This window comes from Hylobates moloch, unplaced genomic scaffold (assembly GCF_009828535.3).
Source record: "Hylobates moloch isolate HMO894 unplaced genomic scaffold, HMol_V3 SCAFFOLD_5, whole genome shotgun sequence".
NCBI lineage: Eukaryota > Metazoa > Chordata > Mammalia > Primates > Hylobatidae > Hylobates > Hylobates moloch.
In genome coordinates this window covers 134,833,362-134,860,942 of record NW_026652280.1, presented here as the reverse complement: position 1 = coordinate 134,860,942, position 27,581 = coordinate 134,833,362, and the positions used below count along the sequence as shown (strand labels likewise).

At 42.0% G+C, this 27,581-nt stretch overlaps 1 protein-coding gene across 3 annotated transcripts in view; it reads right to left on the bottom strand.

Moving 5' to 3' along the window:
- The window catches only part of TGFBR3 (transforming growth factor beta receptor 3), a 209,672-nt gene that overhangs the window by 29,662 nt on the left and 152,429 nt on the right, over positions 1-27,581 (bottom strand). For 2 of the 3 annotated variants that reach the window (XM_032155374.2, XM_058439581.1), the window contains exons 5-13: positions 24,915-25,098; positions 19,966-20,134; positions 17,858-18,005; positions 12,171-12,360; positions 9,794-10,131; positions 9,213-9,365; positions 6,548-6,688; positions 6,216-6,374; positions 1,929-2,228 (exon numbers count right to left, since the gene is read on the bottom strand). In XM_032155374.2, coding sequence (XP_032011265.1) covers positions 1,929-2,228; positions 6,216-6,374; positions 6,548-6,688; positions 9,213-9,365; positions 9,794-10,131; positions 12,171-12,360; positions 17,858-18,005; positions 19,966-20,134; positions 24,915-25,098 — 1,782 coding nt within the window. The remainder of the gene's footprint in view (positions 1-1,928; positions 2,229-6,215; positions 6,375-6,547; positions 6,689-9,212; positions 9,366-9,793; positions 10,132-12,170; positions 12,361-17,857; positions 18,006-19,965; positions 20,135-24,914; positions 25,099-27,581) is intronic. The other variant, XM_032155376.2, reaches the window with a different exon arrangement.

Below are 27,581 nucleotides of genomic sequence, written 5' to 3'. Positions count from 1 at the left end.
AAACAACAAATTTTCTGCAGAGAGGCGTGATGACTGAAAAGATTTGCATTTTGCTTTCCTGTCTTAGTTTACTGTCATTTTCCTATTGAGCACCTCAGTTAAGCAAGAGTCTATGATTCTACATTTAACTCAGTGGAGTGTGACCCTGGGCAAGATACTCTGCTCTCTGGGTCTCGGTTTCATCAGCAAAGGGCAGGGTTGGTCTCAACAATCTCTGAGACCTCTTCCTAGAAGATTCTTTGGCGCTCTCTATTGTCACAGAAAGCACTCAGAAAATAACAGAAATGTGAAGATATTACCTATAAGCAGCAAACAGGAAGACAGTGGTAACAGCTCATCCAAGCCTCTGCTGGATAAAGGGTGGGCTGTCATTGTACCTACTGTCTTATTCGCTCCTCTACCCAGGAGGGAAGCCAGGTATGATTATAACAGTTTATGAGGAAATACAGGCTCTAAGGGGTTCAGAGACTGACTTAAAGTCCCATTGGTGGCAGCAGAGCTTCCTTCTCAGTCCCAGGCTCTTTCCGTATTATCTTACCTTGGGGGTAAAGGGCGACTTGAGGTTTAGGGTTATATCCCATCATGTCATCCCCTGAGGCTTAGAACTCTCTTTACGATTAATTTTCCCAGATTAACACACATGAAGCTGTGCTGTTCCAGGCCAGGTCAGAGAGAAGTAACAGCCAAAGCCACAGCAAAGATCCCTGGTAACTGCTAGGCCTCCCCTCCAAGACCTCTAACCTTTAAACGTTACCCTTCTGCCCACAGGAAGCAGCTGGTCCCACAGCCACACATGAAGCTCCTCGCGGCTTTCTACCACTGTCCACTAAGCCCCAACCCTGATGGCGAATGCCCACAAGGCTGAGGCATCACTGCCGCAAAAGCAAACCTAGGAATATAGTCTAAATCACTGTATATGTGCTCCCCGATGATTATGATCATATCTGCTCTATTTTCACATGCAAACAAAATTCTCTTGGGTGTTATCAGAGAAAAGGATGCCCAGGGGAATATAATGATGCAAGGAATTCAGATCAATTGTAATCTATTTGGAATTGATGGTTTTTCCTCCTGCCTCCATACCTAAGACTTAAAATCTGTGAGTTAAATGAGAAAATTCCATACATACATTATTAATAATACTGCTTGATTCTTAGCCTTTTAGACATTGATATATGACTATGAAAGAATTGGAAATCAGTTTACTCTGTGTGAGATAGCCACAGAATAAATGCGAATATGAAATTATACATAATTATGGCAGATCACAGAAACAAAACTATGGCAGAAGATACCTTTCATATACAAGACCAACCTAGTGGGTATCATAATTAACCTTGCAGATCTCCCCTATCAAATGCATTCCACCAAGGTCAAATGGTTCTGCTTTTTGTTATGGCAACAGAACATTCAATCTGGAGAATGATAGGAGGCAAATATGATGAACTGATATGAAACTGAGAAAAGCTAAAATATTTGTTAGTTTCCCCTAGAAGTCTCCCTGAGATAAGTCAACCTTATAATTCACACAGAAAAGGTTAAAAACAATGACAATGCCAGTCTCAGCAGGACCTGGAAAAATTAATTCTCACAATGAACTTGTCCTTTTGGCTTGCTGTATTTTTGGCACTGCAAACTATCTGAAAAGCAAAGATAAAGCCAGAAATCTCCCTCCATGGAAAAGAGTCTTGATTTATCACTCATAAGGTACTGCTAAGTAGCATGCATGGAAAAAAGAAAATCATGCTGTCAGGATTTATTATCTAAGACTCCATAAAACTCACAGTTCCCTGCTAATACTGACTTTAATACTTCAGTTGGGCAGTTCCAAAACAAAAAACCTCAACCTGCAAGACCTTGGGATTAAACTTTTCTGCCTCACTTAAAAATGCCAAAATAACGATCCGAATGGATGAAGGCCCACAAACCTTAGGCAACTTCTGGGGGTGCTTCTCCATCTTGGTACACAGCGTCAGCTCACACTGTAGAAAGAGCAGTGAGGTGTTGAAGACGGGCTTGAAGACAAAGCTGAATCGCTTCTTATCCATGTCGGCTTGCGGGATAGGAAAGTGCACTCTCTTGGGACTGTAGAATTTCACAGATTCATCTTTAGGACAAATATTCTCAATAATGGTATAATGAGACATCCTATCAGGGTTCGAATATGGAGAGATAAAGCACGTTTGGATGGCAAATCCCAGTTCTTGTTCAGCCTTAGTAACAGATACCTACGAAAGAACAGAAAGATGAATTAGGAAATGAGTTAGCATCTCACTTTCACTTCAGGCACAAGGACCACATGCCAAGACAGCCCTTCAGATGACACGCTGCTTTATCTTCATAACATAGTTACAGCCTTCTCTCTAGTTACAAAAGTAACACACGCACGTAGAAAGAAAAAGATATTTTCCATTTCAATTTGATATAGATGATGACAGTGAATTCTTTCAAATGTTATTCCGTTAGATTCAAATACAAGATGAGTAAGTCTCTTGCACATCCCAATAAGTCCTCTGAGAGCTAAAAATAAAAACACATTTTGCATTTAAAGTGGATTTTCCAAAGTAAATAAAACACCAAGAGGCAAAGTCCCCAATGTTTTAATAGTACAACACTTATAAGCTAAGCTCTTTTTAAAAATTGACCAAAAAATAGAGTTCAGTGGCAACATCTATTTAACCTAGGCAGGAAGACTGAGCTTCTAAACTGCAAAAAGTCAGAGTAAGCCTGATGAGAGTCCTGCTTCATCGGCGAGAAGGCAGAGCTGGCTCCAGTGCTGGGTGTCAGGACGGTGCAACCTGGAGGCCATCATGGGCCTGGTAAAGTGTCCCAGCTGCTCACAGATCCAAATCAGCCTTGCCAAGTACTCCCCCTTCACTCTATAAGCCCAGGGGTAGTTTAGGGGAAATCTAATCTGGAAACGTTTCCGATTCATTTATACTTCCCCTTTTGAAAACATTTGTATGGGCTACGTCCAAATTTTGTTAAGGTTCTTTTCTTTAGAAACAGGAAGTAATGTTTAGCCAAGTGTAAACAGAATTCAAACCTCAACTATCCTGAACTTAGCTAAAATCCCCAGACCAGACTAGATTCTCCATTTGGTGACACGTGGATCACTGCATGAACTGCCCCTCCCTGCTATGCCTCATTCCTTGACTAAATTTAGGATCAAAATAAACTTAAACACTTGTAGAAACAGCTAGTCCTTACACATAGACCAACAGCCGCAGAATCATTTCAAAAGACATGGAGATAGAAACAGACTTTCCACGCTGAGATACCCAGGGGAAACCCCTGACATCACACGGGGCTTTGAATCTGCAGCACTGTTGTGAAAGATTCCTACATGGTGGTTAACTGCAGGACACTCAACAATGAAGATGCTAATGAAGAGGATTCTGATAATGTCACTGTGGTGACATTCTGTAAATACTAACACTTCAGTATTTTTGCAATACTTCTGAAAAACAAGATATTCTACCTTGGAAAGGTGGCAAATTACATATGTGCTATTACCAAAAACTGCTGTTAAAATGAACTCAGAACCCACATGCCAAAATGTGTAACAGAGGGACTGCAAATCCCTTCGCTAATCTCAAAAGAAGGTATGTAGTGGCAGAATGTCTAAGGTATCCCAAAAAGGAATACCTTTGTAGCAGACGGAAAAAATATATATTATTTTTTAATATATTATATATATATAGTTTATATATATAAATTATCAGCAAATCTTTTACTAAAAAATATTTTACTTTTAGACCAGAAGTGAATAGGAGAAGGACTACAGGCTTTGCAGTGAGACGAGCTCATAAAAACCACATGTTCTCCTGCTCACGTGCTGGGCACCGAGACTCAGTTTACTCACCTACAGAATGAGAACACGAATACCCACAAGATACCACAGTTGTGAAAATTAGCAAAGTAAAAGTTACATGCAAACAACACAGTTCCCAGAGTGACAATAAATGCTACCTATTAGTAGTAGTAGTATTCTAGATTTAAAATTTTGGGTTATTTACAATTGGGTTTGTAAATTCTCCAAGACAAATGAACCAAAAGAAAACTGCCATTATGTGACCAACAGTCACCTGGAGATGACCAATGAACAGGTGGCAACACTGTTAACTTGGATTATGAGACGGACTGTATGGTGTAGAGGGAATAGAGGATAAACTATGAGAAATATAGGTGATATATGAAAAGGTATAAATGGGAAAACAAGAATGGAAAAAAAAACTACCAATAACACGTTTCAAGTAAGCCAGCATTTGAGGGATGGGGGACAAAACCCAAAATATCCAGGGTAAGGTACAGGAGGAAGATTGACCACTGATTAGCCTAAATCAGCAAAGCCAGGCATAGATTTGGAAAAGAACAATCTGCAATTATGCAGCACCCCTGAAATCCACAGCGCAATAGGGAGCTGTTGACCAACCGCCCATGTGAACTGTACAGCCAGAAAAGCAAGAGAAAAACAGCCGTCTGGGCTTAGGAAAAGCATGTAGAAGGCAGTGTATTTTCCCCAATGGAGAAAGGAGGTGTACTCAAAGAAAGAGAACTCTCAAAATAGGGGAGGGGCAGAATCCTTATGATCAAGGAAAACAACATCCAGCACCAGCGGGCTCTGCCCCAGAGTCAGTGCAAATGTGGATTGTCTTTCCAAAACAGAAACATGTGCACCAAAGTCACTTTTAACATATGGAAGTATCCCACTTTGACCCTTTAAGCTTCTCACCCCTCCCACTATGAAGCTGAGCTTGCAGCTCAGCACCAAAACCAGCTCATTAGATGAGGACCTTCCCATAAGACCAACAGACGATATGCCCACTTGAAACACTAAGGCTGAAACATGAAAGGTTGTACCTAGGGCACAAGAAACAGCAGACATCCTGGTGCCATAAGGACTTTCATCTTTTCTAGAATCCACTCTCTGAACCTGGATGTTTGCATTGATAAGACGTTATGTTTTCTCCCCTTTCAAATGGCACTTTGGAGATAAGTGATAGTCGTATCCAGCGAAGAACAGTCAGAGCTCTGGAGTCACGCAGCCTACGAGCACTGAATCTGAACTCCACTAGTACCAGCTGTGTGGCCTCAGACAAATTTGTGCCTCAATTTTCTCATCCATCAAATGAAGGTAGTATTAGCCTCCCTTATAGGATGGCTCTAAAGAGTTGACTAACTGCTCCAATACTTACAACTATGTTTGGCACATAATAAATCTGCAGCAAATGTTAGATGTTGTTATTTCATTATTACTGCCACTGCCTAATATTTTGTAGTCACTCCAGATTCCAGATTTAGGCTGCACATGATTATTAACATTATATATAGGAAATAGTTTTAATACATTTATACAGATACTTAGATCATGATCCAGAAAAAAAAATTTCATGAGTTATAATAGCACATAGCATTTCACTTAAAAGTGAGTGCAATTTAGGCCGGGCCGGTGGCTCACGCTTGTAATCCCAGCACTTTGGGAGGCCGAGGCGGGCGGATCACGAGGTCAGGAGATCGAGACCACCGTGAAACCCCGTCTCTACTAAAAATACAAAAAAATTAGCCGGGCGTGGTGGCGGGTGCCTGTAGTCCCAGCTACTCGGAGAGGCTGAGGCAGGAGAATGGCGTGAACCCGGGAGGCGGAGCTTGCAGTGAGCCGAGATCGCGCCACTGCACTCCAGCCTGGGTGACAGAGCGAGACTCCGTCTCAAAAAAAAAAAAAAAAAAAAAAAGTGAGTGCAATTTAAAAGATAACAAGTCCGTTTCAGTGGCGGCAGGGACCCACAGGGATTTGGCTGCCATGCTGGGGGCTAAGGGGACTGTGCAGGGAAAAAAAAGAAATAAAAGATAACATATGAGGTGGTTTTGAAATATTCCATCATTAACTCTAACACTGCAACTACTGAACTACTGTTCCCAAAGCAAAGGACAGGGCTTTACCAGTAGAATTCACACTTGCCAATTTTTTTTTTTTTTTTTTAACATTCATCTACAAAATACTGTCTTCACTTAGCACAATGTATTAAATCTTGAAATTTCCTGCTTTGGTCAGAAGTCAGTCTGGAAGTGTTCTCTGAGCCAATCCCTCATCAGACCTGGTGAAGGTCTGTGAGGTAGGACAGGAAGAGGTCTGTACAGGGTATTTTAGCTAATGTCTAAGAATTATAGCTCAGCACTAACCTAAAAGCTCAAGGCTAACTTTCAGGTCTCACCTCAACATAAATGTGTCCATTCTCTGGCACAGAGAAGACCCCCTGGGAGGGCACCAAAAAGAGGTCAGTGTTGTATAGCTCCATGTTGAAGGTGATGTTTCCATGGGGCTGTTCCTGGAAGCTGCTGGGGTTCCTCACCTGCTGCAGGCTGCAATTAAACTGGACAAAACAACCCACAGGAAGATTAATGACAGTCACATGAAGGATGAAGGCCCTGTAGCTTCATGAGCTTCGGCCTTTAACATCTGATTTTATTTTCAGATAGTCCCTAACTAAAGCCAACAAAATAGACAGCATTTTCCACAAACCCCCTACTGATAACAAACACATACCACCACGATTTCAGGTCGGGTGAACAGGGAAGCATCTCCTTCATCCATATCTCCCGGAAATCCATTATCACCTGACTCCAGATCTTCATAACCATCTGGCCAACCACTACTGTCCCCAAGGGCTGGAACCTGTATCACAATCTAAAAGGCAAAGAAAGCATAGCCAATGTTATAAAAACACCAAACCATGTGCGTTTGGTTCTGCCTCACACAAACACTCATGTAATCATTCTGATGCAAATTGAAAATCTGACTTTAAGACAAAAAAATAAATAACATCCAAGCATTTTCAAATTTTATCTTCAAAGTGATGAAGAATAAGAAGAAGCCCAATGCAGGTTCAAATTAAAAGCTAAACTAATATTTGTGTCTTCTCTTGTGAAAAATAAATATTTATGTTGTAACCATATTGAATAATTACAAATGATTTCAAATGGTGGGAAAACACTAGATACTAGAATGGAGTTGAATGGAGTTGTCAAGAGACTTGCCTATACTGTGAGAAGGGGCTTCCCCTTAAGAGGCTTTATATTAAAAACTCTAAGAAGTACTAGGAGTTGGCGAATACAAGGAGCTTTCATTATATATATCCTTTAAGAGATGTAGAAAGTTTGGTTGGAGTCAGCAGCGAAGGACCTAATGTTTACTATGGAGCACATCTCTTCATTGCTGCTTTTGTACCCCTCTAACTTTTGCTCATTTCTTCCCTAAGAAATCTTTCTCTATGGTGTATGGACGTGGAAAAGAATATGTTTTATTCCAGGAATCTTTTTTTTCCGCCTTTTTCGCTATCCACCTGCAGATATATTCCAGGAATTTATCTTGACATAGGTTGAAATTATGATTCCTGGATTATTTCTAAATAGGATGAGAAAATTCACCCAAGGGTCATGACTCCATAAATGAAATCCTTATTTCTCTTGCTTCACATGCTTGGATTCTGAACATGATGCAAAATAGAAATATATAGTAAGTCTGAAAATTACTACAATTACAATTGGTGAGAACAGCTAAAATAGTCCCCGAAGGGAGTAGGATGGGAAGAAAATAAAAAATAAAAAAAAACTGCCTTTCTCTCTGTACCAGGTCCTCCAAAGAAAGTACTGACGCCAATTAAAGGAAGCATCTAGGATATTGCTAAACTCAAAGATCATAATAAAGAAAAGTATGTGAGAAAAAAAGGAAATTTAAGGGATCATTACATGCCATTCTCTCCTGAAGCAACTGACATCTTTTTTTTTTTTTTTCTTAACAGACATATTACTGTAGCCACTTGTTGGTGTTAACTTGGACCCCGGTTTTAAAATGCCATAATCAAGTATTTCAGTAATATATGACATTTATTATATCTGTAGACATTAGATAACTGAAAGAAAATTCATGCTGTAATTATCAGGAGGTCAAAGGTTAATAAATTAATGATTTGAGTAATAAAAGGAGATTAGCAGGGCCTAGCCTGGTATCTAGGAAAGATTAGTGGACGGGAGATCAGGAAGTTGGATTCAGTCGTCTTGGCTCTGCCATTAGCCCATCCCTGGAGTTTAAAAAAGCAAGTCTTTTAAACTTATTGGAGTTCAGTTTCCTCACCTGTGAAATGAAGAAGCTGAATAAGCTCATCTTAGGGTTCTTTGCGGCTCCAACAATCTTAAGATTCTCTGAGGAACAATACGCTTGGGTTCATGCGACAGTCACTTCTCACAGGAACCACGCTGACCAGAGCACCTGATTGCTAGCCTCTCTTCTCTGGATGGGGTCGAACTAGCAGCCACAGCTCGCCACCCCATGTCAAAGCTGGATATGGCACTAAGAAGACACCCCCCACCCCAACCCCAACCCACCCTGTGTCAAAGGTGGACACAGGGATCTCTGAACCTTATTTTTACCACTAAAAGTAAAACCCAAAATGCAAAATCAGCACTTTAAAGTTCTTTTGGAACTTCACATTTTAAATTCTTTTAATATTCACTGCCTAGTCTCTGTCTCCAAGAGAATGGGTTTAATCTGAAAAGATTTTGACCAACTGAGAAGAAAGATTTCTGGAAAATGCAGGTTAGCTATTGCAATGGTTTATCATTGGGGGAAACCTGTGGAATCTTTCTCCAAGTAACTTCAAAAGTAGGAGAGTTTCTTCAATGTATGGTCTTTCTTAGAGGTGGAGAGAGACTTAATAATTTCTTAAAGGTCCTTTTCGAGTTTTAAATTCTCTTTTTGGATTTTTATTCATGAAGGAGGGAGAAGTTCTCCTACTTCTGGACAAGACTCAAATGAGGCCAGAGAGACCACACATCTGGTTAGCCCAGCTGTGTAGAGGTGCTGCTCATTCATATAGCCCAGGGCCTTAAATTTTATCCTTATAAGGGCCAGTAGAGCTTGGCCACTGAGAGAAGTCATAATCACCTTGACAGTGCAGCCTTTGTCATCAGGAGATGGAAACGGGGGGGGTGAGAAAACAGGCCTTCCAATTCCCAAAGATCACCAATAAAACAAATAAAACCAAAGAGTTCAGGGTCAAAGTACATCCATTTTGTTGAGAACTGACACTTGGCTTTGTTCAGGCCTGGGGTAAAAACCCTCTTCATCTTCAGAGAAATGTTAAGACTAATTTTAAGGGAGCACACAGCCAGGCTCTGGCAAAGGGCAAAGCTTTGTTCTGGAAAACACTCACGGAGTTATAGTAGACCACACCATCAAGGGCTGACCACCGGGGCCGAGTACCGCAGCCATTCAGGGGAGACTCCAAAACAAAGTGTGTGCCATTCATCTTGGCCTTGCAGGTAGGATCCAACAGGGTGACGTCCATCCCCAAGTAGCCACTGGCCTAAAACAACAACCACCAAAGACATGGTTGGAGGCCCACAGGCAGTTCTGTTGTATAATTGACACAACTGACTATTGCCTGGTCTTCCAAGGACAGGCGATGAGAGGCCTGCATCGTGCCCCTTCCCCACGTATCTCTTCCCAGCTGTCCACCTCTCAACAGCCCAAGGGTAGTATCTGTTGGCCTTGGAAATTCAATAGCAAAATATTGACACACGAGGATCTGGAACCCCCACCCCCCGTCACTGAGAACAACAGGAACCGGGTGAGAATCACAGCCAAGGGGAAGTAGGCCTATCCAACTGAGAAAACAGTATCAAGCCTCCGGAGTTCAAAAATGAAAGAGATAGGGAGAAATTACAGACGCAGACTAGGGCCAGATGGGAAAGGAGGTAGCCTCTCTTCCCTCCTGTAATCAGCTGCACCGACCTGAAAAGAATCTTTTTCTACAGCCACGATCATCTTCTCATTGTCACATTTGACAGACAGGGCAATATCCACGCTCCCTTGCACCTCTTCTGGCTCTCTGAGACCAGGAAACAGTTGTATGCTGGGAACGACAGGGTCCTTTGGCCGAGGGAGCCCATCTTCTCCCTCTTCATTCCAGACTCTCCTGGAAATATCTGGGAAAGGAAAGGGAAGGCCTCCATTTTGGCCTTCCCCTCCCCGGATGGGCGGGTTCTGCAGGGCAGGCAGGGCACCAGGGTCCAGCAGGATCCGCAGCTCAGGAGGAATAGTGTGGACCTCCTCATCTCCCATCTCCTCTGCTGGTGAAAGAAGAAGGCAAAACATCATCAGTGTTTGATGCCAGGCCACAACCAACATCATTACAGGCAGAACAGGAAGAATTAGCACAGAATGGGCAGGTGTAAAATGACTTTTAATAAGCAATGTATAAAGGTCATTAGAAGTCTAGAAGCCTGAATTCTACTCCTGGTGTTCTCTCTAACTAGCTCAGTGGCTTTGGGCAAGCGGCTTGCTTCTCTGTGCCTCAAATTTGCTTTTCCAATTTTTTAAATTAAGCAGTTGGAAATGATCAGTGGTTCTTAACTTTGGCTACACATGAAAATCACTTGGGAGCTTTAAAAAATATTCCTACGCCCAGGTTGTACCCCAAACAATTTAAACTCAGACTCTCTGGGGTGGTACCCAATCATTAATATGTTTTAGGCTCCCCATGTGTAACTGCAATGTGCACCTAAGACTGAGAGCCAATGGAGTAGACAGTTTCTAAGGTTGTCTAAGCTAGAAAAATCTGTGATTTAAGTTACATGGGGCAATATTATTCCATTCAAATGCCACTAAAATACTTTCCTTGAATCAAGAGAGTCTTTTGAATAATTTCTCTAAGGATGTCTTGAAACAATATTGGTATGTTAAAATTACTTCGACACCTTCTTTTTGACAGCTAAATTTTAACAGGTATCTGGGCACCTTGGCCTTTTAGAACATATTCCCTTGAAAGATAAGAAATAGCTGCGTGGCCGGGCACGGTGGCTCACGCCTGTAATCCCAGCACTTTGGGAGGCTGAGGTGGGTGGATCACAAGGTCAGGAGATCGAGACCATCCTGGCTAACACGGTGAAACCCCGTCTCTACTAAAAATACAAAAAATTAGCCGGGCGTGGTGGCCGGCGCCCGTAGTCCCAGCTACTCAGGAGGCTGAGGCAGGAGAATGGCGTGAACCCGGGAGGTGGAGGTTTCAGTGAGCCGAGACTGCGCCATTGCACTCTGGCCTGGGCAACAGAGCGAGACTCCGTCTCAAAAAAAAAAAAAAAAAAAAAGAAATAGCTGCGTAGACACATTTATTCCTTCAAAGGGAGAGATGTATTTCCATACAATCAATACTCAATATTTTGTCGTATTTCTAACAACTAAAAAAATAATAATTTCCCCAGTATTCTTTATATCTACTATCTAAGGCCAACTGATGTATACTTGAGGTCAAATCCATCTCAGTGGAAGCTGGAAGTGAAGATGACAGTTGGACATTATCTCTCCTTTAATAGTATTCTTTGGAAAGGACGCTAGAGCTGTAAGAGTCCAAAATAAGTCATAGCTTTGTAGGGTTTTTAATTCGTACTTTCACAAAAACCTTCACAACAACCCTGTAAGGTCAGTCCTATTATTTTCCCCTTATTACTGAAGAAAAATCTGTGGCTCAGAGGTGAAGCAACTTCTCCCCAAACAGTGACTAAATGGTAGAGCTGGGGCTTGAACCTGTACTCCTAATCTTTATTCTTTGGCATTTCACTCAGTGGCGGTACTATGAGCTTAGGAACAGGTCTAGGGATCAGAAAACTAGGGTTTCAAGTCATGCTAGCTAGAAGACTCCAGAAAACCTCCAGAATTTGTTGAGCCTCTGCTTTCCACCCCATTCAGCTGGGGTAGTAACTCCTGCCATCCCTCTGGGTATGAACGCCCAAGTATGAGTCCTCGTGACTATGTTCCTAAAAGATACAGCCTTTGACCATGAACTTCTTTCCTGCAGTCTTAACTCTTCTGTATTCTCAGCCATAAGTGGTCATTAGGTGTCTCAGAGAGAAGAACCTAATGTAATCGCACTAAAGATAACCTATAATGAAGTTCTCTGAATATGCATTCAACTCTATGTCACTGAAAATCTGTATTACAGTTTCCTCAAAATCTCTGTCTAGGTAATTTTAAGCCTTCTGATAAAAAGTAGTCAAATTATTGAAATGTGCAAGAGAAAAACAGCAACATATAAGCTGAAATGACAGTTCCTCACTGGAAAAGCTTCATTTGGGGGATATTTTTTACATAACTTAAAAAACTTCTAACTTACCATTATTTTCAAGCCGAAGATGAAATCTATTAGCCACAGGAGCCATTGTGTATGAAGTTATTGGACTATAGCCATTGTCCAAAGCCCATTTCACCAGATTCCCTTGGGTTGAAGGAATGTCATCTCTTATTGATTTGGTCATTGTCATAGATCTTTCACTCTCTTTTCCAAAGCCAATACTGTTAGGAGCCTGAAGATATAGCAAAACAATCACTCATGAGTCTAAAATTAAACAGTACTTTAGATAATAAAAATTAAATATCTTAAATAAGTAGATTCTATATTGTATATGAGGGAATTATTTATTCTTTTGACCGCTATTTTCCTTGGGCTAAGAACGATGATGTGAGAAACCTTTAATAGCAGACTAAAAGACATCTACGCATGCTGCTTGATCATACTATTTGTATTGCCTATGCTGATAAAAAAAATCATCCAATGACATGTAAGTAGTTACATACTAAGTATACCTAGTCTATAACTATACAGTTAGTCTAATGTTTAAATTATTAACACACACAGTACTTATGTATAATAAACTTTCCCTTATTTTTACTTAAAATGACATACAAAGTATACAGACAGACATGTTACATTGCCCTCAAATTCCCATGCTTCCACTTCCTATTCCCCTAGATTTCAATGAAAGATAGCACAATCACTTACACCCACTTAACAATGGAGATGTGTTCTGAGAAATGCATCATTAGGTGATTTAGTCATTGTGTGAGCATCATAGAGTGCACTTACACAAACCTACATGGTACAGCCTACTACACACCTAGGCTATATGGTGCAGCCTATTGCTCCTAGGCTACGAACCTGCACAGCATGTTACTGCACTGAATACTGTAGGCAGTAGTAACACAATGGTTGGTATTTGTGCATTTAAACATAGAAAAGGTACAGTAAAAATATGGTATTACAATCTGATAAGACCACTGTCGTATATGTGGTCCCTCACTGACTGAATCATATTATACGCTCAAGACTGTACTTCAGTGTGGAGACTATCCCATCTATATAAACGATTAAATTCCACACGGTAAAACAACCAATGTTTATATTTCATCTAAAATGTATGATCAATTAGCAAGTCTATAATTGTATTCATTTGCCAATTCTACTAACCAAATATACTTATATCTTCTATTCTAAATATTAATTAATTAATTTAGGTTACTCTCCCCTTAAGTATCACTGTTTTATCCAGTAATACAAGTAGGTCTTAAGATTAGCTTTCAGGGGTGGGTACAACAGCTCACACCTATAATCCTAGCATTTGGGGAAGCTGAGGCGGAAGGACTGCTTGAGCCCAAGAGTTTGAGATGAGCTTGGGTAACACAGGAAGATCCCATCTCTACAAAAATTTTAAAATTAGCCAGGCATGGTGGCATTTGCCTGCAGTCCCAGCTACTAAGGAGGCTGAGGTGGGAGGATCACCTGAGCCCACGAGTTAGAGGTTGCAGTGAGCTATGTCATGCCACTGCACTCTAGCCTGGGTGACAGAGGGAGACCCTGCCTTAAAAAAAAAAAAAAGACTAGCTTTCACTGGATAATCAATTACAAAATAAAAATGATAGAAATATTTTTGGAAAAGGATATAAATGGACTCTACTCAACCAGGTTATTCAACAAGGACATGGAAGGTAAATTTATACATCAACTGCTGACTCCTGTGGCAGTGCTCTTGTCAGAGGGTGAGAGAGCTGAATGCTGCAGAGGGGACCCCAAAGGGAAGCCACCATATTTTCAACAACTGCATCAACAGGGCTGGAAAGCCCTTCCAGCATGCAGATTACACCATTTTCATGCTGTATAAAAATCACTTTAATTTCCATGCCCAGTGATTTTCTCCTGCATGCATGCAGCATTTTTCCTAAATTCCTCATTTGTTTCCCATTCTGTTTGCCCCTAACATGACTAAATATTAATCCTTTCCCACTGTAAAACCCTAAAAGATTCACAGGCTCTAAGTTCTCTTGGCCTGTGTGGTTGTGGGATATTGGCTGAAGCCACATATATTTCAACTCAAAGCTTAAAGGATCTCATTCAGTATATTTTTCTATTACCTAAAGTGCTTATGTGTGGAAATACTGCCAGACTCACCAGTCACAAATACTATATGCAAAGGAACCAGACAGAACTTTAACCAACTTCTGCGGCCATTTGTAAACTCAGTTTAACAGATTCAGAATATTTTAGCTCTTACTCCAATTCAGAAAAAAAACTCCTTAGAGTAAAGAAGGGTTAGGGAGGAAAGAAACAAAGAAGGAAGGAAGGAAAGAGGCTAAAATGAGATAATGAAAGATCCGATTTATTCTTAGAACTTTTTATTCATTTAGTCAACAGCAGTTTCTTAGGTACAGCTTCTTCCTGCCTTTTTAGAGCTACATGTCATTTTGATTGGCTGGAATCACGACAATTGGCCTAAACAATACTGCTTGCCCTCATCTGCCCTCGTCTTTCATACTGTTGAACAGCTGAGAGAATATCGTATTTCCAGAACACTATCACCATAACTGCCACCTGTCCTTTTGTACTAATGTGGAATGAGCTGTTTACACCTTTCCACATTAAATCTAGGAGCTGTCAACACATCTCATTTTGATTGTCTCGGAACTGAAGACTCGACATCTATCTACACATTTGTAAGGCAGCAAGGCTTGGGACAATGGCAGACAAGTTGGTTCCCAGCTTTGAGCAAATTCTCACACTGTACTTCTGGAAGTCCCTAGGCTTTTTCCAGCTTTAGTGGAGCTACTCCAAATGCAGGTGTACAAGGGGGGTCTCCAAAAACCACTACCATCTTTCCCAGCCATATCTTCATGAAAGATGAGGAGTTAAGTCTAAGTGCCCCCACACTCCCCCATATTTGCATCTGAACTGATGGTATAGGGGAGGGAGGACTGGGGAAGGGAATGGCCAGAGAGCATAGTGCATATGCCCACTGATATTTTAAAAAATGTCTTCTCTAAGAACAAGCTGCCCATCATCAACCCTGAAGTCCTGAGGCCACATGAAATAATATAAGAGGAAACCTCTAACAAGTTTCCTCCATCTATTCTTTTATGTTTTAGAGGTTCTTCCTACCATAAAAGTGATTATGCATGGTCTACACAGGACCTGAGAAAAGAGCCAGGGCTGGACAAGGCAATGTAGACACCTCCAATGTTCCCACTCTTGCCCACTGCCTGGCTCTTTGCACCTCTTTTGACCATTTTGTCATCTGGAGGGCACATTCTGCCCATGTCCCACCCCGACACACACATGCATAAGACATCCAAGTTTAATGGTGCTCTTCTTTAAATTACTCCATCAGGATCCTTACAATTCCCTTAGTAGACATTTTTCTTTCTTTTCACCTTGTTTAGAGAAGTGCCCTAATTGTTCCCATAGACACTCTGAAAGAGTTATTTATGGAAGGAAGATGAACCCCCTTTTTATGGCAGGCATTCTGCTAGGCATATATTATCTTATTTCTCTTCCAAAATATAAGGAGATAAGCATTACCATTCCTGTTAGAGAAGGAGAACCTAAGACTCACAGAAGCAACATACGTAGCTGAGAACTTACATGTGCAGGCCCTGTGTCCAGTGCTTTAGGTGAAATATCCTATAGGCCCTTAACAAGTACTTGGCAAATAAATGAACAAACAAATGAACTCAGCTGCTAATGAACCACAAACTCAAGGTGAGTACTATCATCATGCCCATTTCACAGGTGACCAAACAGACTCAGTGTTCATCAGTCAGATTGCACAACATCTACTAGGAGTAGTAATTGGAGATGGGATTTAAATCTAGCCCTGTCTGGCACAAAGTCAAGATTCTTTCCATTCCACTATGCTGTCTCTAAAGGAAATACTAGAAACAAGGTTTCTATAAACCATTGCCCCCTTTCTAAACAGTAATTTAAACTTTTGTAGGAGCAGGTACCTTTCCCTCACAGCACAGTCAGAATTCACATCTGAAACAGGGAATTAGAAAATCACAAAGCATAAACTGGTTGGGAGAATAAAAAAGAACATCATGAAACATTACCTAATTGTTTAGTAATGTTGTCATGCATTGTCCAAAATTGGCCTGGAACAAGAGTACAGCCAAGGAGAGGAACATAAACAGATCTTGCACTGGGATGAGCAATCTCATTTCTAGCCTTTCTGATTCATATGAGAGATGGGGACATTCAAAGTGAACTCCAGGACTGCCATGGACCAGGCACACATACTCAGGGAGAGAAAGAGCCATCGCAGGGTCAAGGCTGAAAGAATATTTACACAAGAACTCCAGCAGGGAATTAAAATGTACCGTATGTTTTTGCCTTTCAAAGCATGATTCCCTTTCCTGTTTTTGTTATTCTGAAATTAAAAACATTTGGCCGGTGTGCCAGGCAGCAAAAGCAGCAGACAGCCTAGGTCACCAACACCCTTCATGCCATGCCAGAGAAGGCAATCAAAACATCTCTGACTTCAGATCATGGCTAGGCTTTGGGCTTGACAACAAATTAATGTATCACCATTACAAACGATGGCTCACTGGGATCCTAGCAAAGTTATAAAAAAAAAAAAAAAAAACCCACGGGAACCAGAAACGATTACTTTAAAATTAAAATATGTGTGCTAGTGGTTTTGCCTGCTGCCTCTGGTGAGTGCTTTTACATGACGTTGCCAAGGGAACTGTTGGCTTTGCTCACTGTGGTATCACACGGAAGGTGCCATGAATGAATGAATAATACCGAAACCAAGGGCATCCCTCTCCCAAAATACTGAAAACATAAAACCCACTTCAGCTTATTCAGTGCAGGTACTAAAAGAGAAATTGGTCAACAACAACAACAAAAAAAATTTGAGCCCACAAAAGAGATACTAAAGAGATAATTATCTTCTTAAAAAATAGGGAGGAGGATTTTTCTTTAACTTTCAATATAATTCAGTCAAATAGTTATTGCCTAAGCATATTTGAGATAAGATTTACTTTACCAAGTTTCAACATTCAACTTTTGAGGAAACCAGCTGCTGTTTGCCCATCATGCCAATGGGCTAAGCCTTGTGCTTACATCTCTATTAAATAGAGGGCCTTAGGAACAAGCTGGAGTAGACTTGTCCAGCATCATTTCACTGACTTCGCACTTACTGTGATTCTTCTATCAGTGTTTCACACTTAGGAGTTGGAAGCAAGCAAAAAGACATGCCAATATTTCGTATTTAACTCAAAAAGAAAAGTCAACGATGTGAGCTGGGGTCAGCCTAATAGTCCATACTTTCTCTAAGTACCTAACTCCAAAATAAAAGCTGATATTCGGTATTGTGACACTGAAGTCCTTCTGGGATGCTCAATATGAAGGCTTAATTGTGTTCATTACTTTACACTTACTATTAGTGGAAAGCATACTAATATATTTCAGGAATTTCACAAATGAGGGAGCTGGGGTTCAGAGAGGTTAGGGGACTTGCCAAAGGTCACAGTGGGATTACCTGGACTCAGACCTGGGTCTGTCTTAATCCGAGGCCATGTTTGAACAACCGTACCTATTTTCTAGGAGCATCCTATTTTGCAAAGTGAAAAATAATTGACAGAGCTTAGAGAGTCCAAAGAGGCAGAAACTTTAAAAATAACACATATAAGCACAGCTTAAATTGTTGTCATTCATCTAAACAAAACAAAAGACATGCTCCACCAACTTACAATGATTTTCAGGCTTCCCTTAACATCAAAAGATTTGATCACCCAGTTGACAGACTTTTTGCACTTCAAGATCAGGATGAGATTTTTGACCACCTCAAGATCCTCTTGAGAAGGTCTTATATCAATTGTTATATCCACCTGGAAAGCACTGTGAATGGAAAACAAAGGCAAAGTTAAGACCTACATGCCAGAAAGTTGCAACTATCTCCCCTCTTCCAAGTCTTCATGTTTCTAGTGTCTGGCCAGTTGATTAAAAAGCTGGAGTTGATCCCAGGCCAATGACATGTGCAAAACAGATTGTTACTGCACACACAACAAAATTGTTTTACATAACAACAGAAACATATGCTTGCTGATAATTAGTCACTAAAGTTTTTCTCTTCTTTGATAGAAAAGAGGTGGTTACTTAATGCAGCCACTGTTTGAAGTGGACTTGAACGAACCAGAAGAGTTTACTTTTGAAGCAGTATTGTTGCTTTTTCAACCTTTAACACCTTTGATGTACAGGATTCCCATTTGGCTATATGCTCAAATTCCTTCAAAACTGAAGTAGGTGGCAGTTTGGTGAGTTGGGGGCGGGGTGTGGGGAGAAGGGAAGCATGGTGGTAAAAAAAAAAATTAGGAAACTTCAGAGTAAAATAAGAGACAAAAGGCTAAAGAATTTCTTGATTTACATAAGGTTTGCTTAAGTCATTAACAATTGCTACAGGATCGTATCTGCATTTACTTTCCCAAACTTCTGGATATAAGGTTATTAAAATAAAGAAAACAGATGGTCAACCAAGTGATTACTGGAAAATTGATCAACACAACCCAAACTTCTAAGAATTCGTATAAAAGAGAATTTTTTACTAAACAATAACATCCCTGTCATTCTGAATTTAAGGAAACAGTCTTTCTTTCCATCTCAGCTTTACACACTTGTAAAGCATAAAATGCATGGTATATTCCAATGAAGCCTCAGGCCTGACATCGAAGCACATTCACCAGACTGTTCCTATTCCCATTCCCTTTTCACTTTCTACAAAATTCTTCAAGTGGACAGAGTGGAATCTTACCAAAACTGATCTGTAGCTTACACACTTTTAAAGTCAAACCCTGATTAGAAGTTTAACCTCGAAATCCCTCTACAATATAAATTTAAATTTTTAAGTCACCAGTCCAGACGCAAAGGAAGGAGGGTGAAATGCAGGCTAATGTGGGAAAAGAACCTATTTTTTCTCCTTTTTCTTTTTTTTAATTCCCTAATTATTCTTGATAGGGAGGGTCGAATTTCCAGTCCGGGGGTAGGAAGCTGAGGGGGAGAACAAGCGCACAAGGGAGAGGCAAGTTCTATTGAATGGCTTTTTGGTATGTCACCATGGAGGGTCACTCCAGCATACACACACACACACACACACACACACACACACACATACACACACCAAACACACAAGGGAGAGGCAAGCTCTATCGAATGGCTCTTTGGTATGTCACCATGGAGGGCCACTCCAGCACACACACACACACACACACACACACACACACACACACACACCAAGCACACAAGGGAGCGGCAACTTCTATCGAATGGCTCTTTGGTATAGCACCATGAAGAGCCACTCCACCACACACATGCATGCGCATACACATACACACACACACACATACACACACACACAGATTTAAAGCAAACAGCTCTGAGTGCCTAAGTGCTCTAAGGACACCATAAACACAGCTTTATTAAAAACAGAAGGTTACTAAGATGATAATTATATTAATAGGGCATATTTTATAATTTTCCTATCAGGGATAACCTTAGTCAGAGGTGATAAAGATGAAGCAAGAGTGACTGTGTCCTGTAATTAACACCCAGAAGTTCGGAACAGGCTTCAGGAATTCATCTGAAATATCTGGGATCTAGGGACAGATGCAGAATATAAAATGTACCACTGGTGCCTTTAGTCTCTTCTTCAAAGCTTCTGTGAAACACATCTGGCCAAACACACCTGAAGCATCAATGGCTACCTTTCCTCCTGTGTAGGATGGGCTGCACCTCTCCCTGCCTCAAGTCAAGGAAGACCTTTACTTTCATCTCTTCTCACACTCACACACTTAGACTCACTTACCTGTAGGGGTTAGAGTTGGGGGTGATTAGCTCGATGATGTGTACTTCCTCATTCTGGGGCTGGCTGGACATCACACACCCTTCTGCTGCTTTGGGTTGAAGGTACTCAGCAAGGTAATTGAGTGAGAGAAAATTCTTCCCTATGTTGCACTTTGGAGGGAACACTTGATCTGAAAGAGGCACAGGACAATCTGTCAAACCACTGAGCTACTTGGTAACCAGATTCAAAGGAACGAGGGTGACAGTGAAACTGAGCAAATGGCGGACACAGGGAACCACGAGCTCAAAGAATGGGCCTTCGTCTGCGAACTCCGCAACCACTGCCCTGAAATGCATCCTGTTATGGTCACCAGTGACCTTCTGTTGACTAGCCCCCAACTAGGGGCCTCTCTTGGCTAAATCTTCTCCTTGCTTGTTCTCTGTGATACTTCCTGTCCTCGTCCGTTTCCTCTGACCTATCTTTCACATCTCTTCCACTGGCTCCTCCTCTACTCAGAATCTGTTTAGACCCCATCCCAGAGAATCTGATTCAGAACACCCAGGCGGGGCCTAGGGAGCTTTCTTTTTTGAAAAGCTCTGTAGTTGATTCCAACATAAACCAAGGCTAAGAACTTCTCAGCTCCTTCCTCAATCCCCTTTCTATCTCATTCTTTTTCTAGGTGATCTCAATCACTCCCGTGCTTTCAACCTGTACCTAGATCATGACTCCTTTTCTGAGCAGTCGACTTATACTGTCATCTGTCTACCAAGCATCTCCTATCTAAAAATCCAATACTTAGGTATTTCATGGTCAGTGTATTTAACATTCAATCCATTCTATCCCCAAATACACTCCTCCTTGGATATTTGTTATTTCAATTATCAGGAGAAGCAACCACCTAATTAATCCTCCGACACCCCATGTAGAATTAATCTTTCCCTCATATGTATTCCTCACAGCACTTTACACTGTGAAGATGAAAGGTAGGAGTTTGGGGGGGAAACAAAGAAGGCAGACTTTCACTCTCTCTCACAGTCTGAACACAGACAACTCAAGTTTATATGGCACTTTACAGTTTACAAAGTGCTTTCGCAAACATTATCTCACTGTGCTGAGAGTTGCTCACCACCTCCACCCGGGAAAGTGATGCAAGTACCAGAATCTGAAGACACTCCCCCAACGGCACATGCCATTTACACAGCACGGCGGCTGATGGGATTTCCATCCACGGGCTTAAATGTTTCAACAGAACTTGAAAGAAACTGCTGGCAGTGTGACAGCTGGGACCAGTGTCAAGGAAGTTCTAGGTGTAGCATGCTTTTTTCAGAAGGGATAATTAATCAGAGGCCTGGCACTACTATAAAACAGACTTCTGCCTTTTCCATTTTGAGAACAGGATGCCAGGGTTCAAATCCACATGGAAGTCTCACTTTGGAGTAAGGAATCCAACCGGGGGTCCTAAGACTGGATTGATACTGTCCCTCCCCCTCCCAACTTGTGTAATCTCCCTTGTGTGAGGTCCGCAGCACACACTGGGGCATCACGGCTCTGGCCACCACAGCACCCCCAGCACCACCCCAGAACAAAGGGGACCAAAGGCTCTGCTTGTGGGCTCACTGCAAGAGAGCATTGGGTTTGCACTCTGCAGTCTCCTCTAGTTCCCCTCCCCCTCAGAGAGAAAAGCTCAAGGCTCCACTGACTCAGGCCGCCAGGGCAGCCTCCCTCCACATCTGCTGAGGGTTTTGCCAGATGAGCAAATGAGGTATGCACACCGTGCAGCTGTAGCCCTGCGGACGCCTCCCCCACATCACAGGATGGAAAATGATATTGGAATGGCAAGGTTGAAATTTAATTAAGAAAGAGTGTCTATGGGCTAGGGACAGGCCAGTCTGGAACTCAAGAGACTGGGGCCCTCCTGGGATTGAGGCCGGCCTATCCAGTTCATAGTGTGCCTGGCTTGTATCTGGCACATAGTGGGCATATGGTATAGGTTTCCTGAATTAACAAACAATGATGTGAGACTTGAGACAAATAACAAAATATTCACTCATGTGAAGCCACTAGGAAAGGTCTAATTGTTCAAAAGTTGATGTTATTAAGGGCTCTAGTCCCAGATGCCATTGTCACTAAGTTGAATAAGCTGACCACTTTTGTTGTGTGTGGTTTCTCCCCCGCTCCCCAATGACTTTCCGAATGCCTGGCATCAAAACTTAAACCGAGTGCCAAGTAGAAAGGAAACCACAAAGGGGAATTCCCGGGTAGAAACCTGGCAAGTTTGGGGGCAGGGGGAGTCACATGCTTATTTGTATTTTAGGAAAAGATTGACAAATGACTGAGACTCAGAAGGATATACTCTGAGCGCAGGAATGAACCTGGGGGGTAATGCAAACCACCTCATTTTCCTGCTGTGGAAACTGAGGCTCTGGTGGTAAGTCAATGTTGCTTGAAGCCTCGCAGCAAGACCAGCGGGGGATAAGAGCAAAACTCTTAAATTCTTCCATTCTGGGTATATAGATGAGAGCAGTTCCTAAATGTCAGCAAGCATCAGATCTCCTAAAGGGCTGATTGAAACACTGACTGCTGGGTCCCACCCCCAGAGCTTCTGATTCAGTTGGTCTGCGTTGGGCCTGAGAACTGGCATTTCTATCAAGTCCCCAAGTGATGCGGATGCTGCCGGGGCAAAAACCACACTCTGAAAACCGCTCGGGTTAGAGCAACCAGGCCTCATGGCCTGCGATCGCTGGGTACAAGAAAGGTAGAGCCAGGTCGGATTCTGGGAAGTGGGGGATGAAGCTTGCGCAGTGCAGTCTGAGCCGTGGTGATAAACAGTATCACTTTATGGTCCACTGACCTCACCAAGGAACCTCCTTTCCCTACTGCTCCTCTCTCCATGGCATGACCCAGTGACTCAGACTCAACTGGTGGCTGGAGTCAAGTTTCAGGGGTTCCGAAGGTGTTACCAAGGAGTTAACTAGTTTTTACTGCACCAGACACCAGGTCCTTTAAGTTGGCTTCCCCTACCCAGTGTGCACAGGCTTAACCAGTTAAGTGACAACCCGTGGCTCTCAGGGTAAGTGACTGCTGTGCTTAGAAAGAAGCTCATGCACTGCTGAGAGAACACAGTCCAACATTCTAAATGTTATTATAACAAATTTTCTTTTTCTAACAAATTCCAAGGGGTAATCAACATTCTTTCATGCTACTAGAATTCTGCTTCAGAAACGCGGCCCGCTGGCTAGGGCTTAGAGTCTTTATTAAAAGAGATTTTTCATTTTGTCTCAATGGGACTTGACCTCTGTTATTAGCTACCTATCATGAGAGTACAGAAACAAACTTAGACTTTTTGAGCCCAACCCTCATCTAAACCCCCTCCTCTCTGCCTCAACTAAACAAGGATGTTCATCCAGGTGGACCACCTCCCTTTTTGAGTCATGCTTATTTGGCTAGGACTTAAAGTACAGCTCAGGCAACAAGCGTTAAACTCAAGAGTCAGGAAGCCTGGGTTTGTGTTCTGGCTTTGCCACTTGTTAGTAACTTGGATGTGAGCAGGTTCACTTAGCCCTTCACTAAGCCCTCTGTAAAATGGTGGAAATGACGTCTTCCTCCTGGTATTACCGTGGGGTTAAGTGGGGTGCATGTGAAGACCCCTGAAATGGCTTCTGCACGTAGCATCCTCTCAGACGTCCGTGTCCACCTTTCCTGCCTCTGTCTCTCACATACTTTAAAGCAGCCCGGATCCAAACAAGAGTTGGGATCAAGTGTTCACTAACCCACTCTTCCCTGTCTTGTCTATGAAGAGGTGACAGCTGCTGTAGAATTTAACAGAAAGCAGCTGGATGCTGAAGACCTTAAACGCAGTGTTCACACAATCAGCTGGCTATAACAAGGACCCATTCACAAGAGTTATTTCCTAGCAACTTATGGGGGATCCAAATATACTCAACTGAAAATAATGATTTTTAAAAAAAGGTCTGGCCAGGTGCGGTGGCTCATGCCTGTAATCCCAGCACTTTCAGAGACCAAGGGAGGAGGATCTCTTAACCAGCAGTTCAAAACCAGCCTGGGCAACATAGCAAGACCTGTGTCTACAAAAAAATGTAAAAATTAGCCAGGTGTGATGGCATATGCCTGTAGTCCCAGCTTCTTGGGAGACTGAGGCAGAAGAATCACTTGAGCCCTGGAGGTTGAGACTGCAGTGAGCACTGATTGCACCACTGCACTCCAGCCTGGGTGACAGAGCGAGACCCTGTCGAAGGAAGGAAGGAAGGGAGGGAGGGAGGAAAAGAATGAAAGAACGAAAGAATGAGAAAGGAAGAGAAGGTTTTTTTTTTTTTTTTTTTTTTTAAAGGCTTTCAAAACTGGGTTTCTGGATATTTCTATCCCTCTGCAATGCAAGGAAATTTAAATAGGCAATCTCTTATCAAGACCATACACTTCTTTTCTCCAACAGTTTGTCCTTTTAATAGTCATTTGTACTAAATATATTTGAATACTTTTCCTTTGCTATTGTCCAAAATGTAACCTATGTCTCAGCACCACAAACTGACACAGGCTTCAAACGTTTGCAGAACACAGGTAAGAGGAAGCCACCTGCTGACCCATTCTGCCAGCTCTTCCACTCCATCAGTCATCACCTCCTTCCCACACCCTCGGCTTCTCACCTCCACTTACTTTTTTTGACTTCTGTGCGTGGGTGTCTTCTAAATCCCACACAACAACCTTCTCCTCTCTCCCCATGCTCCTCCCTATTTTTCACTTGGCCATAACCAGGCCTGCTTCCCCAGGAGGAAAAAAGAAGGGAGGGAATATGGGGGGGCGGTGGAGAAGCCTGGGGCCAAATGACCCCTCAGGTCCTTGCCAGCTCCAACATTCTGTAATTCTGTGATTCCTTGCCCTAACCACCTGGTTTCAGAAAAGAAAACAATTGCCTATCATAAATCAGTCATTAACTGAAGCCACATAACATTTACCTTCTCCCACTTTAATGTAAATGTTTCTTGCTATCTTGAGTTCGGTGAATGAAGTAACTGCTCCATACTCTTTTCGGGCCCAATTTAACAGATGTTCATTTCCATGGGGGAAGTTCCTTTCTTTTGTTTCTGCTGTCAAGGAGAAGTTTGCTGATGAAAACTGGACCACAGAACCCTCAGACACCTAGAGGAAAGAGAATTGCATATTTAACATGGTGCAGTCACCGGAGCTGAATCATAATTAGGGAAAGCACTTCTCAAATCAAAGTGCTTATAAATCGAACCTCTTCCCTTTGTCATACAGGCAGATTGGCGTTTTTAAGCAGCGGATTCAAGAAATAATCTCAAGCCTAGACCTCCCAGACAATGGCAAAACCACCCTCTGAACTCTGAAAGAACCTTGTGATGACGGACTGCATTGCACACTGAGTAATCATAAGAATTATCACTGCTATTTCCAAGAAATCTAAATTGAAGACCAATCTCACAACGAATGTATTTCAAGTCAAGTGGGAAGCCTTGATGAATGTTCTCGCGGGCTTATAAAAAGCTTCAGGATCAAGACAAGTGATCCCAAAGTCCTGCTAGCAACTGATCACGACTTTCAGGTCTTCCACAGCTGCAGCATCTGCCGACAGAGTCATCACAACAGGGACGCAGCGAGAGTCCTCTTGGTTTATGTTCACCTCAGCACTGAGATAAAAATGGCCAAAGGTTGCCAGCCTTTCTATCACATTGCTCTATTTCATAGCAGTGAGATGTTTGTAACAGTTTATTGTGTAAGACCCCCAAATTCCCATAGATAATGAAGTCAAAAGGCTGTTAAACTGATGTAATAAAACTTTCAGGATGACTTATGCAAGTACCTCATTCTTGCTGAATGTATTTAGACCACTGCTGAGCTAGCATATCATGATATATGTGTAATTAACATATCCAAAGGAGGAAAATCATCATCTTGTTGCTGTGCTATAATCAAATTTAGTTGCTGGTGAAAATAAGCATGCCATTTTTGTTGGCTAGCATTGATAAAATAACGGATTTTTTCAATGTCAGAGCGAAACCTCAAAATGTGGGCAAGAAGGCTCACAAATTCCCAAGTCATAGAACCATAAATGTCGTATTAAATTTCACATGAACCATTTATTCATAACAAAAAGCATGCAGTTTCTGAAGTAAGACTATGAAGCAAGTCGAGGGCAGGGATTTTGTTAACGGTTCTATCACGGAAGCATTTTTAACACACACAAAATTATATTTATCCAGCTACTGTGCTAGGCATTAATATTTTCTATACAATTATATAAACGTATCTTCTAAAAATGCTGGCAAAAAAAAAGTACTTCACTTAATTGATTCCATGACCTACTAATATTGCAAGGTGAAAACTAGAATCGCCTGAAGAGTTTCTAGATATCCTGATGCCCGGGCCACACAGATGGTACAGAGCTACATGTTCCACACTGGTTTTGTTTATAACTGGCATCAGGACATTCAGAAATGATCATGACTACACTTGACAGCACTGATAGGTAGTAAGTGTGCAGTCAGTGGTAGCTGTGTAGAACTACACAGGGCTCTGTGGAAGCCCTGAATTAATCACTAATAAACTGGGTGCAAACCAAAGCCATTCACAACAGCTACCACTGACTGCACACTTACTACGTATCAGTGCTGTCAAGTGTAGTCACGATCATTTCTGAATGTCCTGATGCCAGTTATAAACAAAACCAGAGTGGAACATGTAGCTTTAACCTTGTTTCGAGGTCGCCTGAATAAGAAAAAAATCCTAGGTCATTTTCCTGCCAAAAAATAACCATGCCCACCTAAGTGTAACTTCTCTGAGGCTTAGCTACTCATCAACACTGAACTTCCAACAATGTTTATCTAATTTTTTGACTTTTGCACTGTAGTAAAATCTTCTTTTCACTTGTACTAAAAAGGCATTTTTATCAAGGCTGTCACCAAAACCCACAACAGTCCAGAGGCCTTTGTCCCACTGCCAGCACAGTTCTGAACGTTTAGACGAGAAACTCTGGATGTTCTGCTTCTTGTTTCTCATTCATGTTGTGGCCATAAACTACAGCAACTGGGCTTTAAATACATTACATATAGAGTACATTTTTCAGAGCAGAAAGCGGGATGTCACACTGGTGCATTCCAGAGGCAAGAAAGCAAACAGCACAAATACAGAAGAGATCAACGGCAACTCCGAATTGTGTCCTGAAGTAATTAAAGAGCGATGCCGTGATGAAGCTGGTGATGGGACTGATTCGTGGAGGAGGAACAACTCCCTCTGCTCCCTCCAGGCATCGTCCTCCTCACGGGCCAGCAGCAATAAGCTTCATACACTCAGGGCTGAGGAATTTGGAACTGGAGTTAACTGCCACTCCTCAGGCACATTCCAGTAAGAAGAAAGCAAAGCTGCAGTGAGGTGTCCCCGACTGCAGGTCAGTGGAAATTTTCAGCTTCAGCAAGGAGTGAGCTAGCATTCTCCTCCTGACTGCCAGCTCTCCTGACCCTGACAAGGCTAGAGCGGAGTTTTAGAAGGTGTCGTTCCAGAAGGTATTGTTCAGATGTTATTTCCATCTGATCTGCGGAACTGTGAGGCAGGCTACCATGACCTCTACAGCAGAAAAGCAGAAACCTCAGAGTCTAATGGCCTAC